General features: G+C 34.4%; 2 protein-coding genes across 2 annotated transcripts; both read right to left on the reverse strand.

Annotated features, from left to right (window-relative positions):
• Positions 1 to 3244: 3244 nt before the first annotated feature.
• On the reverse strand, positions 3245 to 4929 carry LOC104239880 (uncharacterized). Its single transcript, XM_009794612.2, has 4 exons — positions 4648 to 4929; positions 4332 to 4579; positions 3567 to 4152; positions 3245 to 3484 (listed from the first exon to the last, which is right to left on the reverse strand). The coding sequence occupies exons 1-4, from the start codon at positions 4927 to 4929 to the stop codon at positions 3245 to 3247; spliced, it is 1356 nt and encodes a 451-aa protein (XP_009792914.2).
• Positions 4930 to 14538: 9609 nt separating this feature from the next.
• Positions 14539 to 15078, reverse strand: LOC138889827 (uncharacterized). The gene is made up of 2 exons (XM_070173162.1): positions 14740 to 15078; positions 14539 to 14664 (listed from the first exon to the last, which is right to left on the reverse strand). Exons 1-2 carry the CDS (start codon positions 15076 to 15078, stop codon positions 14539 to 14541), a joined length of 465 nt encoding a protein of 154 aa, XP_070029263.1.
• Between the last annotated feature and the right edge of the window lie 813 nt (positions 15079 to 15891).

Below are 15891 nucleotides of genomic sequence, written 5' to 3' on the forward strand. Positions count from 1 at the left end.
GTACCCACTCGTCACCTTACGTACATAGATTTCACTTAGCACAATTGAATAAAATAATATCAATCCTAAGTTGTCGGGGTGGTCCTTTCATAAAGCAAGTAAAGCAATTGCTTTAGGCCCCATATTTGTGGAGGCCCATTTTTTTTTTATACCTAATAAGCTATATATAATTTCTTTTTAAAAAAGAAATGTGAAGTGTAAAAAATTTACAACTGCTATGATTTCTACCAAAGAAATTGTATCGAATCCGAATTTCGTAAGAAACATGCAATATATTGGAAGAAACAATTTGAGAATAATGTTGACAATGAAATCTCAAAATCTCTCGAATAGTCCTATATTCTCTCTAGTCCATAATAAGTGACTTTTTGACCTTTGGCACACCACTTAAGAAAATATTGACTCGTAGAGCAAAAAAGGTATTTTGACTAAATTATCCTTAATTAAAATTTATATGTTGTTAACTTGACACATTGAGGTATGTAAATAAGGGCAAAGTTTGGAAAATTAAAGTTAATTCCTTCTCGATTATATAAAAGAACACTTATTTTGGACCAAAATAAAAGCCAAAAAAGTCACTTATTATGAACCGAAGAGAGTAGTAGACAAGGTTATTTTTTTACTTCAAAATAAATTTGAACAATTAGAAGTATATGAAAATATTTTTGATTTTCTATTTAGCAGTAAAAAACTAAGATCACTAGATGATGAAAATTTGAAAAAAATATTGTCCTTGATCTTGAATGTTTTATAAAGCATAATAATCAGCCCGATATTGATAGTTTAGATTTATTTACTGAATTAAAAATGTTAAGGAAAATAATACAATTAGAAGATAACAGTTTAATTGATATACTCAATCAAATAAAAAGATTTGAATTTTTTTTCAAATGCCTATATTACTTATAGAATAATGTTAATAACTCCTATTACCATTGCTTCAGCGGAAAGAAGTATTTCAAAATTAAAATTGGTAAAACCTTACCGAAGATCAACAATGTCTCAAGAAAGATTAAATGAATTAGCTATATTGTCAATTGAGAAAGACTTATTAGGAGAAATTAATTATAAAAAATGATTAATAACTTCACATCTAAAAAAAGCTAGAAAATAGGCTTCGAGAAATAATTTTTTAATAAAAAAGTTTAGGTCCCTCGTAAAGTTTGACTTTAGGCCACAAGATTCGCCGGGCCACCCCTGTAAGTGGTAATTCCCCCACACGAAGTTAGGCAAGACACTTACCTCAAATAAGCCAATTCACAACTCAGAAATATATATTCCCTTAAGGTCCGCCTCCACACAGCTCAAATCTAACCAAAATTGACTCAATAACATCAAAAAATACTAGGGAATTCAATCGCAATAGAAAAAGTTAAGACTTTTATACTTTTTCTAAAAAGTCAACAAAAGTCAACCCGGGGTTCGTCCGGTCAAAATCTGGGTCCAATGGTAGATTCTGTCTACCCATGACCCCACGAGTTCATATATGTGATTAGTTTCAAAATTCAAGTCCAAATCGACAATCAAAACTCAATTTCCTATTTTTCAAAAACTTGGCAAAGTTTCACAAATTTCTACTTTGATTCACATAATTTTGACGTTAAATCTAAGATAAGTTGATGGAATATGATTAGAAATAGATAAAGATCACTTACCTAAGGTTTTTAGGTGAAAATCCCCTCTCCGAGTCGCCTCCTACCGAGTGTAGAGTTCAAAAATGAGAGAATAAACTCAAAAATCACGTCCTTCAGCTATAAGTTCAGTCGCAGATATTGCATTTGCGACCTGGGTTCGCAATTATGAACCCCGCAAATGCAAAGAATCACTCGCAAATTCCAATACCTTCCCACCTCTTTTATCATCGCAATTGCGATGAATAGTTTGTGAAATTTGGACTTTGGCAATTGCGACAAAAATGGTCGCAAATGCAAACAAACCCCTTCCCAGCCTTTTTCGCAAATGCGAACACTAGATTCGCAAATCAGCAGGTTTGGCTCTATTCCACAATTGCGAACTCAGACCTCGCGATTGCAAGATCTGAGGCCTGTGCAAAAACCAGCAAATCTTAACATTCTCAACAACACTCTACTAATTGTCCGAAACTTACCCGAGCCCTCGGGGATCCAAATCAGAAATCCACAAAAGTCAAAAAAAAAATATACAAACTCGCTCGCACAATCAAAATACAAAAATAACATCTAAAACTATGAATTGGACTCTAAAACGCATGATTTTCAAAGAGAATTTCAAGAACTCCTAAAATTACAACTACGCGTCCGATTCTAGTCAATTCAGATCCGAATGATGCCAAATTTTGCAGACAAGTTGTAAATACCATAACGGACCTATTTCAAGTCCCAAAATCAATTTTCAAGCTCAATAGATAAAATTCAACTTACGGTCGAACTTTTCAATTTAAAATTGTCAAATTTCAACAAATTAACACAAATCAACCTACAGAATTTCAAGATCAATTTCGGGCATACGCCAAATCCAAATACGAAGCTATCGGAGTTATAAAAATTCAGTTTTGTTGTCATTTTCATAAAAGTTAAAGTTTGATCAATATTTTAAAATTTTAACTTTTAAGTCTAGAATTAAGGGTCCAAATCAACCCGAATGCTTCCTCGAACGAAACTAACCAACCTTGCAAGTCATAAAAGCATAAACTCACATATGTGAAATAATAAAAGAGGTATCAGGTCGCAATTACATAAAACGACCGATCGAATTGTTACAATTACAATCTAATATAAGTATCTACAGAGCTTCTATATCAAAAAAATAAAATTAAATACTTCAGAAAATTTCTGACTAAAAATCATAAGAAACAACGTGATAGCACCACGGAAAAAAAGTGGAACCTCATCATATATCTTAGGAAGAGAGAGTTATCATAGCTATGTCCACACATCACGTACCTCACCTCATTTTGAAATATAAAAATTTGGCGAGATCCGTATAGGTTGAGTACACAATCACCATACTCAATAAATATCATAAACTCTCTTTAACTCAAGTTCTTGCGTTAAGACTTAATAAAATATAACCAATATTTTTTTTTTATAAACTTTCCCAGATCACCTGGGGGTATTGTATTAGCAAAAAAAGAGTTTGATGATACAACACAAGGGTAGAGAAAACCCTTAAAAAACAAAGAGGAATAGGCGATTATAAATAGATCGCCTCCTCAACCAAAAGTTCGGCTAACTAACAAAAAAATTGGCATGGTCATATTTGTTCATTATGCTAGGAATTTGATCTTTGTCGAGCAAAAAAGGGCATTTCGCTTGACTACATGGTTAGAGTAGAAGTAAGTTGGATGCTGAGTTTTCACTGCCATTTTCGCCAAACTATTCGCCAGTTGATTTGCCTCACAAAAGCAATGACTAATCTGAATGTTGAAAGTACTGATGGCTTCTTTGATCTTGTTCACTATATGACTGCATTTATAGTTAGTAGCACTATCTTTACGGAGGACACTCTACAATGTACAGAGAATCTAATTCAAGGAATGCTTAAGTGAAGCCATTTTGTATACACCAGTTGAGGCCAACAAAAGCTGCCTGAGCCTCCGCAATGTTGTGATTCTCAACGTTAACTGGAATTGAGAAGGCCACGATAATGTCCCATTTTTGATCTCTGATAGCTCCTCCTAGCCCTGTTTTTCCTTCCCTTTGAAGGAAGCTCCTATCAGTGTTGATCTTGACCCATTCCCTATGAGGCTTGTTCCACCGAATCACCATACTTATATGCACCAGTTGTAACCTTGTTAGGAGATCACAGAAGGAGTTCCATGAAAGTTTTAGATCACAGTTTGGATAGGCTTTGTTGACTGCAGTTTCAATACTCCAAGCTATTTGTTGCTTTAATCTATAAATGTTGAAGCTTTTTTTATCTCTGTACCTGCCTGCACAGAAATCTTTCCAAAAAGACCAGCAAATAATAACAGGGGTGATATTTAAAACAAGTTTGTGGACATCATTGAGAGCCTTAGAAGTCCACCATTTGTTAATTATATATCTAATAGGATAGGATTGATGCTGAATGCCAAGAGCATTTCCAAAGAGTTTCCAAATGTAACTAGCAGCTTGACCTTCTGCAAATATATGATTTATCTTATTAGTAGTAGGATTTCTACAGCAGTTACATCTAGAGACATTTGTTTGACAAATTTAATAATCACATCATCAAAAGGAATTTTTCTATGCCATAGCCACCAAACTAGAAATGACATCTTAAAAGGAATAGTAGAATTCCATACCTTGTCGATGAATTGAACTCTTGGACTAGATCTCCTTACCAGATTTCATACGCTCTTATTTGTGAACCTGCCATTTTCTGAAAGTTCCCAAAAATTTTGTTCTTCCTTGTTTTGGTTGCCAACAGGAATGGTTTGGATTTGGTGAACCAGACGATATGGTAGGAGCTCCTTTAGTTTGTTGATATTCCATTGTCCATCAGAAATGAATTCTCTTCCCAAAGTTTTGGAATTCTTTGGGGTATTAGGGAACAGTTTAGCCAGAGGATCTTTAAGAGACCAATTGTTCCACCAGAAGTTACTAGAACCAGAACTCACCTGCCAAACAATATAACTCTCTGTAATATCCCTCACTTTGAGAACATGGCTCCAAGCATGGGAATTACCGGAGCAAGTTTTTTTGAGACTAAGTAAGATCTGACACAGTATTTATTTCTAATGAAACTAGCCCAAAGAGATGATGTGAACCTTATCCTCCACCACCTTTTCATTGCTAACATGTTACTAATGTCTTCCATTTTCCTAATTTCAATGCCTCCTTCATTAATAGAAAGGGCAAGGTGGTTCCAAGAACTCCAGTGGTACTTCTTGTGATCCTCAGAGGAGCCCCAAAAGAAATTAGCAAAATGCTTCTCTATTAACTTAAATACTCCATTAGGGGGAGTCATAGCAGATAGAGTGTACCGGGATAGACTGGAGCACACTCTTAATTAAAATAGCCTTACCCCCATGAGAAAGCATCTTACTTTGCCAGCCATTAAGTCTTTTAACAATTTTACTAATCATATTATCGAAAAAGTTAAATTTTTTTTCTTTTCACGCACAGTGGACATCTTAGATAAGTAAAAGGAAAGTTCTTATCCATAAAACGAGAGCACTTTCTAATCCTGTTAATTCTAGTGGTAGCAGTGTTAGGAACAGTTAAGAAGTAACTTTTATCCCTATTAACCAGCTTACCAGAACTTTTTTCATAGTTACCAATAATATTCATGACCAATTTAATAAAAGTAGAACCACCACCACAGAAAATAATAATATCATCAGCATATACAAGGTGGTTAATCCTATGAATATTAGGGGGCATAGAGAAGGGAGTGAAATTAGGATTTCTATATAAAGAGTTGAGAGATCTTGATAAGACCTCAGCAGCTATAATAAAGAGAGTTGGGGAAAGAGGATCTCCTTGCTTAAGCCCTTGAGAAGAAGATAAGAAGCCATGTCTCATACCATTTATGATAATAGAGTACCACACATCTGATATGAGATTGTGAACCAAACCGATCCAATTATCAGAAAAGCCAAATTTTCTAAAGATTACATAGAGAAAATCCCTATTCATTCTATCACAAGCTTTACCCATATCCAATTTAATAACAACATTACCCCCATAATTACTATGAGAAATATTGTGAACAATTTCTTGAGCTAACAAAACATTCTCTGGGATGAGTCTATCCTTGACAAAGCCACTTTGATTCAAGAAAACTATTTTATGCAACAAAGTGTTTACTCTAATAGAACTAATTTTGGAGATAATCTTGTTAGTAAAGTTGGATAAGCTAATAGGTCTAAAGTCATAAAAGGTAACAGGATTATCAATTTTAGGAATTAAAACTAAGCAAGTATGAGAGTAAAATTTGGTCAAACCTTTTCCTTTGAAGAAATCTTTCACAAAAGCAATGACTTCCCTCTCAATTATCTCCCAGCAACTCTGAAAGAAGGTGCCATTGAAGCCATCTGGACCTGCTGTGCTGTGAGGGCTAAGGATAAAAACTGCATCCTTGATTTCAACTTCCTCTGGGACCTTGCTAAGTATTTTGTTGTCATCACCTGAAAAGCACAAAGGAATATAATCCAGAATAGGATTGTTGATTATGGGTAGGTGGGGGGGGTAAGGTTAAAGATGGTTTGAAAATGTCTCACAGCTTTTCTGGCTATCTTCTCATCTCCCTTAATCCAATTCCCTCTGCTATTTTTTATGCAATTAATCTGTTACCTTCTTCTTTTCTCTCTAAGGATAGAATGAAAGTATATGTATTCTTTTCCCCTTCTTCAAACCACTTTATCTGAGATTATTGTCTGAGCATTGTTTCTTGAAGACTGAGCCATCTGATATATTGAGCATGAGCCTTGTTGACATCTTCACTACTCTTTTTCGAGTTATCTTCAATATCAATATCCTCCAACTCCTGAAGTTTATCTTCCCAATTGGTAACAATTTCATTGATGTCCCCAATTTCATTCCTAAACCATTGGGACAGTCTTTTACTCAAAGATTTAAGCTTACTTTGAAGGATCCACATGGGATTCCCAACCACTTCTGTATTCCAGGATTCCTTAACTATGTCAAAGAAACCCTCTATGTTAATCCAACAATTTAGAAATCTGAAATACTTAATGTGCTGATGATTAGCATCCAAGTTCTTCATAAGAAGTGGTCTGTGATCTGAGCATGTCCTAGCCAGATATCTAACAGAGCTTCTTTGAAACAATTGATCCTAATGATCCCAATATTTGATATAAACAATAAATAGCATGCCTTTAAAATATTTAATCAATCCTTAATTTTAATAAAATCATATAAAATTATTTTAATTGTATTAAGTCATTAAAATTACTTTAATCTCCTTAGACCTAAACTTGAGAAAATTTACCTTTCACGGGGAATATTATACTACATCGGCATAAGAACAAGGTCAACTAGGTGATCAACATAACGATAAGTATCATATACCCTACTTATTCAGATCGTCTTATCGTAGTACTGCACGAATCGAGTCAGTCATACTAATATAGCATATTTGCCTCGCTTGGGGGACTATCCCACAAACCTCGACTTAGCCTTGAAATTTGTCCTTATACCATCACATTTAGTTTTATTGTATCGAATATACATTCAAACCAATCCCGGTGGTCTCAACTAGTAACTCCCAAAATATTTGATATTTCAAAAATAAATTCATAATTAATATTATCCTCAAAGAATGCATTTTATTAAATTATTACATTTATAGACAATTCAAACCATTTAAACAAAATCAATGAATAACATTTTTCACATAAAAGCCTCTAGCAATTTAATAACAATCTTTTAGAAATACATTGAGTACTATTCCTTTATCAAGTTTCAAAACAAATACATTTCATAAAACTAGGTCTTTAGTACTCAAAATTTTTATATTCTTATTATACATAAGTTCTAAAATGTTATAACATTTACCTCAAGTATCATTTGCCAACAAGTTTTTGAAAATAATATTTTATAAAATATAGCATTTTAATTACATGCAATGCAATTTTAAAACGCTTGGTGATATCTTTTTTCACTTGTCCCCACGAGTACGGATGCACATTTACAAACAATCTCACATATTAACTCGAAACATGCTTCTAGAAAAATTCTCTCAAAAAAAGTAAGTCTTAATCAACTTACCCCGCTTTTGCTTTACCAAACTTAAGCCCCCAATTCTTTTCTAACGTTACAATATTGATTAAAATGCTCAAATACATAAAACATAACCCAAGATATTTATCAATATCCATTTAGGGCTCACAAGTTCGCTACAAGTTTCTATAACTCGAATCGTCCAATATATTCACTCATTAGATTATTCAACCAGTCTTAACTCACCTAGGGTCATTAATAATATTACATTAATTACCCGACATCATCAAGTCACTGTTTGTTATTTTTTCCAACATATCCTAGTTTATAAATACTCATATTAATAATTAGTATTATTTCTTAACTAAATGGTGTTTGTCATTTCAATTCATTCATCATTTAAGTTATCTAGTCTATTGGAATCATTAGAGACTCAAAATATTTTTAATTGTATCGGCTCATCATTGTTCATCTTCTTTTTTACCCAAAATATTATTTTCAAGACTCACTCTTAGAGTTTAGACAATATTCTTTTAAAACTTCAAATAAACTCATAAATATACAACACATACTTCAATAAATCATATAAATGAAGTCTAAGTAAAGAGATTACCTCTTCGAGGAAGAATTTCGTCTTTTCTCTCTTTGGTGTTCTGGAAGATTTGGAAGAATTTAGTCGGCCCAAATAGTTTTTAATATTAATATATGTTAATCAATTTTAATTAACATTAAATATGATAGGATATCACGTTGACTTGTATGAACAAATCCTAAGTTATTCTCCTCTCCGAAACTCTCCAATAACTTTAGCCAAATATTGAAAATGGCACAAAATCGAGTCTAAGGGTTATATATAGGTTTTGGCCAACCGTTGTCGCGATGGGGCAACTATTGCAACATTTGGTTTGGATCTTCAGACATTCCCTTACTGGAGATCGACATGGTTCAACCGTTGGACACGGTTAGATGTCACATTTGGACCGTCGGCCACTATTGGCTCGAGGATCAAATTATTGTTTTATTACCCTTTAGTAAAAATGTCATAACTCTTAGTAGGAATATTCAAATGATGAACGACTTTAAATATTGAAAGTTATATTTACAAACCTTTAATTTAATAGTAGTTCACCGTACAACTCTTTATATCTTGATAGTTGTAATCGTTTGATGTTAGATCTTATGCAAGCTCTTTGGAAACTTTAGTTCACTATATGTTTTTTCACTTGACTTGGACTTAGAGCTCTCATTTGACCTCAAATCACTTCTAATGTGCCTCATATACTTATTATAATATTTAATAGATATATCTCGTATTCTTAGCCCTCGTTTGCACACAAATTAATATAGTTAGCACATGTTAAATTGTTTAACAATATTTAAATATTAAAAAAAATTGCGGGTCACTACACTAATAATGTAAAAATATGTAATATTAATATATTTTAACATGTTATACCAGATAACTTACTTTATTTTTTAACTTACTAGTTTCATATTTATGAACATTTTATCTATAACAATTTTTTGGGTGATTTTTATGCTTTAAATTAATTATATACTAGGAAATAAACAATTTAAAAGCACGTGGATATATGAAATGTAAAAGAGAAAAGGCCAGGTATAATCTTGCATTGAATGAGGGAGTTTGGTCATCTCCCAAACAAGGAGGGCCCACTTGATTTTCTACTTGGTGGGACCCTTTGCTTTGATGCATCATCATTAAGCCTACAATGGTTGCTCACCTACCAAATCCAAGATGGAGGGCTCATTCTCCAATAAAATAAAATTCTCCAATTTCTAGAAAAACTTCTCAAAAGCAAAGGGAGATCACATTGGTAGTTACCTTAATTTCCAACTTTTGTCTCTCAGTAAATTAAAGTACTCCAATTTGTTACCTTAAAATCCACACCCTTTTGGCCTAAATTTCTGAGAATTTTAGATTTTGACCCCGGATCTTTATCCGATATATCCGATCTTGGGTTTAATTCTTAAAAAGATTTGTTTCTTTTCTCTTTTTTTCCCTTATTTTTTTTGGATGCTGAAGAAGTAGCTATATTTGATTATTTTCATCATAGTTTATTCCAACAATTACAAAACGGGAACTCAAAGATAAGAAATTTGAGTTATTATTAGTATTTAGATGGGTTTGTCGCTAAGCTGTGGTATTGTAATGCTTAATTGGTGATTAAAAAAAGAAAAATTTAATTACCAAAAAAACAGGACAAGAAATTTGGAGTTTGAAACTTTTTAAACAACTGCCAAATACCTAATGAAGGAAAAAAAGGAGAGCTCCTAGCTAAAAAGGCAGCTTGTTGTTCTTTGTCTACATTAGGGAACTTTCTTTATTTGTTTTAACCTGTTTAATTAATGTCTACTTCTTTACCCTTTTTTGTGAATATAATGTGTGCCATCTTATTTTAAAACTTCATCAAGTAACCAATTCAACCGTAAGTCGCAATTATTTGTTCGATTTCATTTCTTCATTTCAGAAGAAAAAAAATTCTTTTCTCTCTTTCCCTTCTCATGTTCAAATAACAAACCCTAATATTGGTGGTACATACCATTTGGTTTTACAACATATATATTTGCCTTGGCAAAAACAAGGCAAACAAAACACAATTTGTGGAATATTCTATAAAAGGTTAAGTTACGATTCTCACACAATGTTTCTAAAGTATTAAACTAATTTTGGATTCTCCTAGACAAGAAAATTCCACCCAGGGAGAATTTTATTTTTTTGTTTTGTTTGTACTTCCAATATTTATTATACAGAGACAAACTACTTTTGAAATTTTAAAAATACTTTATTTGTACATAACCTATTTCAACCATACACAACTTAAGAATGCTTTAAGCTTATTATAAGAAGAAACAAAAAAATCATGGCTTGAAAATACATGGTTTTTCTTAACCAACCCTGGAATAGGAGGACTAGGTGGAGTTCTTAGAAACCATAGAAGAGACTGAGTAATATGCTATATAAAGGGTATCCCTCACGGTTAGATTCTGCCTTTGGAGATCCAATTTGAGAGAAGAAAATGGTCGTTCTTCATTAACTGAAAATGTGCCTCTGTACAGATATTTATCAACTAACTATCCACTAATTAGGTAATACTATGCTAAATAACAAATGACTACCACTAACTTCTAACTTGTACAAGTTGACCCCTATACTAATTAGTTATATATATACATCACTCCAACACTCCCCCTCAAACTGGAGAGTGTAAAATGTTTAACACTCCAAGCTTGCCAAGTAGATAATGATGTTGCCCTGAGCTCAATACTTTAGTGAACAAATATGCATGTTGGTCCTTAGTGTGGACATACTTAATCTCTAGAAGTACTTGCTTGATCTTCTCCCGGACGAAATGGCAATCAATTTCAATATGCTTGGTTCTCTCATGTAAAATGGGGTTTGCTGCAATTTGCATTGCATCTTTGCTGTCGGAATAGAGAGGAACTGGTTTTTTCAATGTGATTCCTAAGTCATGAAACAATCCAGTTAGCCACACAATCTCGGTAAATACAGATGTCGTGCTTCTGTATTCTGCTTCTGTACTACTTCTGGATATTGTATGTTGCTTCTTTGATTTTCAAGAATCAAAGAGTTACCAAATTTCACTACATACCCACTAACTGATCTTCTAGTGGCAGGGCAGGCTGCCTAGTCTGAGTCACAGAATTCCAGCAATGTGTCTTTAAGTTCCCTGTGCATTAGGACTCCTAAGCCAGGTGCTGATTTTAAATACCTAACCACTCTAAGTGATGCATCCATGTGGGACTTCTTTGGGGATTGCATAAACTAACTAAGGTTCTGCACGACATAGCTTATGTCTGGTCAAGTAACTGTCAGATACAGAAGCTTGCCTATGAGTTTTTGATATCCTGTGACATCTACCATAGGATCTTCACCCTGCATTCCAACTCCTTTATCATACTCCACGAAAGTCAGTTTTTAATTGATCTCTAATGGTGTAACTGCAGGCTTTTCTCTACTAAATCCTAACTCTGAGATCAACTCCAATGTGTACTTTCTTTGATTCAACAGAATGCCCTGTTGTGACCTCAAAACTTCTATTCCCAAGAAGTATCTTAATTCCCCCAGATCTTTAACCTTAAATTGTTGATATATAACATTTTTTGCTTCATCAATCATGATACTGCTGCTGCCAGTAATGAGTAGATCATCGACATATATGAGAATTATGACAATGCCATTTCTAGATCTTTGGTGAACAGGGAGTAATCAAAAACACTATGATGGAAACATGCATTCAATAGAGCTTTTGTAAGCTTCAGGTTCCACTGCCTTGAAGCTTGTTTGAGTCCATATAAGGATTTTGGTAATCTGTACACCTTTGTCTCCCCCTACTTTTGAAATCCTTGTAGAAAATCCATGTATAATTCTTCATGTAAATATCCTTGAAGGAATGCATTAAACACATCCATATGATGAAGCTTTCAATCTCTAGAAGCTGCAATAGCTATGACAGATCTCACAGTTACCATTTTGGCAACTGGTGAGAATGTCTCATGATAATCTAATCCTTCCTGCTGATTGTATCCCTTTTTCCACAAGCCTTGCTTTGAATATTTCTACTTCGCCATTTGACTTATACTTGTTTTTGTACACCCATTCGGAACCAATTGTGGATTTACTAGCAGGTAAAGCAACTATCTCCCAAGTCCTATTATCATCCAAAGCCTTCACTTCTTACTGCATTGTTTCTATCCACCTCTTGTTTTCTATTGCTTCTTTGAATGAACTAGGCTCCTTCATCACTAGAATACATGTAGATAATCTTTATACTTTCGAGTAACATTGTCATAGGATAAGTAGTGAGATAGAGAATAGGCACATTATGTGGACTTTGGCATCATTGTAACATAATCCTGCATCCATATAGGTGGTTGTTTGACTCTAGTAGATTGTCAAATGTCTGCAGCAAAAGATTCCTCACATATTGGTAGTCCTTGGGGACTAGGAGCAATCAGGCTTTCTTCAACAGTATTGGTTGATTCCTCGGCTAGGTTTGCAGGTGATGTGGATACAATGTCTGCTTCCAGTTGTTCTTCTTCATCAGAAACATGTTGGTCTGCGGAGTTCTCACTTGTAGGTTCTGCTGCTTGATCTAAGGAAACAATCAGATCATGCACTTCAGTTACTTGATCATACTCTTCAGGATTAGATGTTGCTGCAATAGGTCTGTTACTTTATTGTAAACACGGGAAATCTTCTTGGTTCAGCTGCACAACATTAATTCTCTGAATGTGACATCTCTGCTAACAAAAAAGCAGTTAGTTTCTAAATCCAACAGCCTATATCCCTTTTGTGTAGAAGAGTATCCTAACATGACTGCCTTTTTTGCCATAGGTACAAACTTGTCCTCCTTCACTAAGTTTGTAGCATGGCATAAACAACCAAAAACTCTTAAATGAGCAAGTGATGGTTTTCATTTGTGTAGCAACTCATATAGACTCCGGCCACCCAATACTTTAGAAGGCAATTTATTTATGATGTAAACAGTAGTTTGCACACATTTACCTCCAAAATCTTTTTGGTAAATTTGCTTGAAATTTTAAAGCCCTTGCAGTATCTAATATGTGTATGTGCTTTCTCTTTACAACTCTATTTTGTTTTGGAGTGTAAGCATAACTACTCTGATGAATCACTCCCTGATCTTGTAGAATGGTGTTCCATTGACTGTTAAAGAGCTCAATTCCATTATCTGTTCTAATTACCTTAATAGAGGTATCATATTGATTCTTAACCATGCATATAAACTGCTTCAAGAATACAATGATCTCATTCTTCAATTGCATCAAAAATATCCAAGTAGCCCTTGAGTAATCATCTACAACAGTAAGAAAATAATATTTTCTATTATGAGTAGACACTCTATCTAGACCCCAAACATCCATATGTACTAGCTCAAATGCTTAAGTGCTTCTACGTTCACTATCAGGAAAAACAAGTCTAGCTTGTTTGGCCACAGGGCATACAAAACATATATTATGTAAGCTACTATCTATTTTATTTTTCAGAAATGGAATATGCTGTAATACTGGTGTTGAAGCATGTCCTAGCCTCATATGCCATATCCAGCTTGAATCTCCTGCTCTCCCTTCATTTCTAGCATCTGTTACTAATCTCTCAACTCCTTTTCCTTTCAGCAAGTACAACCCTTCACTTTTCTTACCAATCCCCCTCACCTTGCCATTGTAGAGGTCCTGGAACACAAACAATTCAGGCAAGAAAATGGCAGCACATAACAAATCTCTTGTCAACTTTGACACTGACATCAAGTTAAACTTGAAATCTGGCACATAGAGAACATCTTTCAGGATGTTGTCTTCTGATAACTGTGAATTTCCAATATGGGGTTATATTTGTACTAGTTCCATTAGGCAGCTTTACTGATTCCCTTTTATGTTTGTCAATGCTTTGAATGTTATGCAAGAGATTCAAAGTAGAAGCTATGTGGTGTGTAGCTCCTGAATCAACAATCCACCCAGCAGGATGCATACCTAAAGCAAGTGAGAAAATTGTACCTGCCATGTTAGCTTGTGTCTGTACTGTAGTATCACTAGGTCCTTCCTTGTTAAGTAGTCTGATCTGCTGATATTGAGCTTCAGTGAAGAAGTAGTTACCACCCTTGCTTTGCAAATTCCCAGCTGCTGGTGGTCCTTCCACATTATTGACTATCATAGGTCCTCCTCTCTTTGCCTTGAAATCATCTGGATACCCAATAATTTTGAAGCAAGTTTCTTTAATGTGTCATTTCATCTTGCAATGCTCGCATTGTAAGAACTGCTTTCTTCCACAATAACCTTACCCTCTATTTGACTGCATAACCAAAGGATCCAATTTTTCTATCACTGATAGATTTCACATAGCTTGTTGACTCTCATCTTGAGAAATCAATACATATGCCTGGTTAAGAGTTGGTTCATTAGTATTCTTCAAAATCTGCCTGCGTGCTTGATCATATGTGTCATTTAGCCCATTTAGAAACTGCAATAATCATTGTTGATGCATTTGAACAGAGTGTTCCTTTGCCCTTGCACAACCACAATTTTGCGAAGGTACCAACACATCGTACTCTGCCCAAAGCTCTTTCAGTTTGGTAAAATAGACAGCAACGGTATCAGTTCCTTGTGATAACTTTGAAATTGCTTCGTGTATCTGAAAAATCATTACTCGATTCATTTTATCAAATCGTTCCTTAAGGTCTTCCCATACAGCATGCGCATTAGATGCATATATGATTCCGCTAACAAAGTCCTTCGAGACCGAGTTCATGATCCAGGAATGCACTATTGCGTTGTAGGTCTCCCATTTCTCATGGAGAGTATCCTCAAACGACTCTTTTTTGCAATTCCCTGTGATGAACCCTAATTTTCGCTTGGCCTTTAGAGCTAGCTTCATCGATCGGCTCCATAGCCCATAATTTTCGGAATCTGTGAGCTGAATTGGAATCAACACCAAGCCTGGTGTGTCCGAAGGCTGAAGAAATAGTGAATGCGTGTGGTCTATCTTCTCTGTCGCTATTGACGATGAACTTGATGTAGTAACCAAGCTAACAGCTAATAAGAGAGGAAAATTGAAATCTCTGCGTTAGGTTTAGCTTTACCTAACAAGCTTGAACGAGAACATTGAAGATCAATCTTCTCTGCTCTGATACCATGTTAGATTTCTGCCATTGAAGGTCCAATTTGAGAGGAAAAAATGGTCATGCTTCATTAACTAAAAATGAGCCTTCGTACAGATATTTATCAACTAACTATCCACTAATTAGTTAATACTGTGCTAAATAACAAATGACTATCATTAACTTCTAACATGTACAAGTTAACCCCTGTACTAACTAGTTGTATATATACATCACTCCAACACTCACACTACCAATACAATGGCAGAGTTATTAGCACTAATGCATAGCCCCAAAGTAGAAGTAATCATAATGATTATAAATTGTTATTTCCCTTATAACTCTATTGTTTTTGAATGCAGGTTACCGATGGAATAATTGGAGAATCCAATAATCAAGCATAGTTACAGGGAGCAGAACCAAGTAGTGGATCTCTTCGCCAAGGAAGGAGTTAGAAAGTAGTTTTTTGACGGCATTAAATTTTGGCAAATTCTTCGGTGTTTGCGAATGATGAATTATGAGTAAACATCTTAGAAACGGTCTTTACTAGAAGAATCAAATCATGTAATAGTAATAGCCTTCTAAACAAT

This window comes from Nicotiana sylvestris, chromosome 4 (genome assembly GCF_000393655.2).
Source record: "Nicotiana sylvestris chromosome 4, ASM39365v2, whole genome shotgun sequence".
In the NCBI taxonomy this organism is placed as follows: Eukaryota; Viridiplantae; Streptophyta; class Magnoliopsida; order Solanales; family Solanaceae; genus Nicotiana; species Nicotiana sylvestris.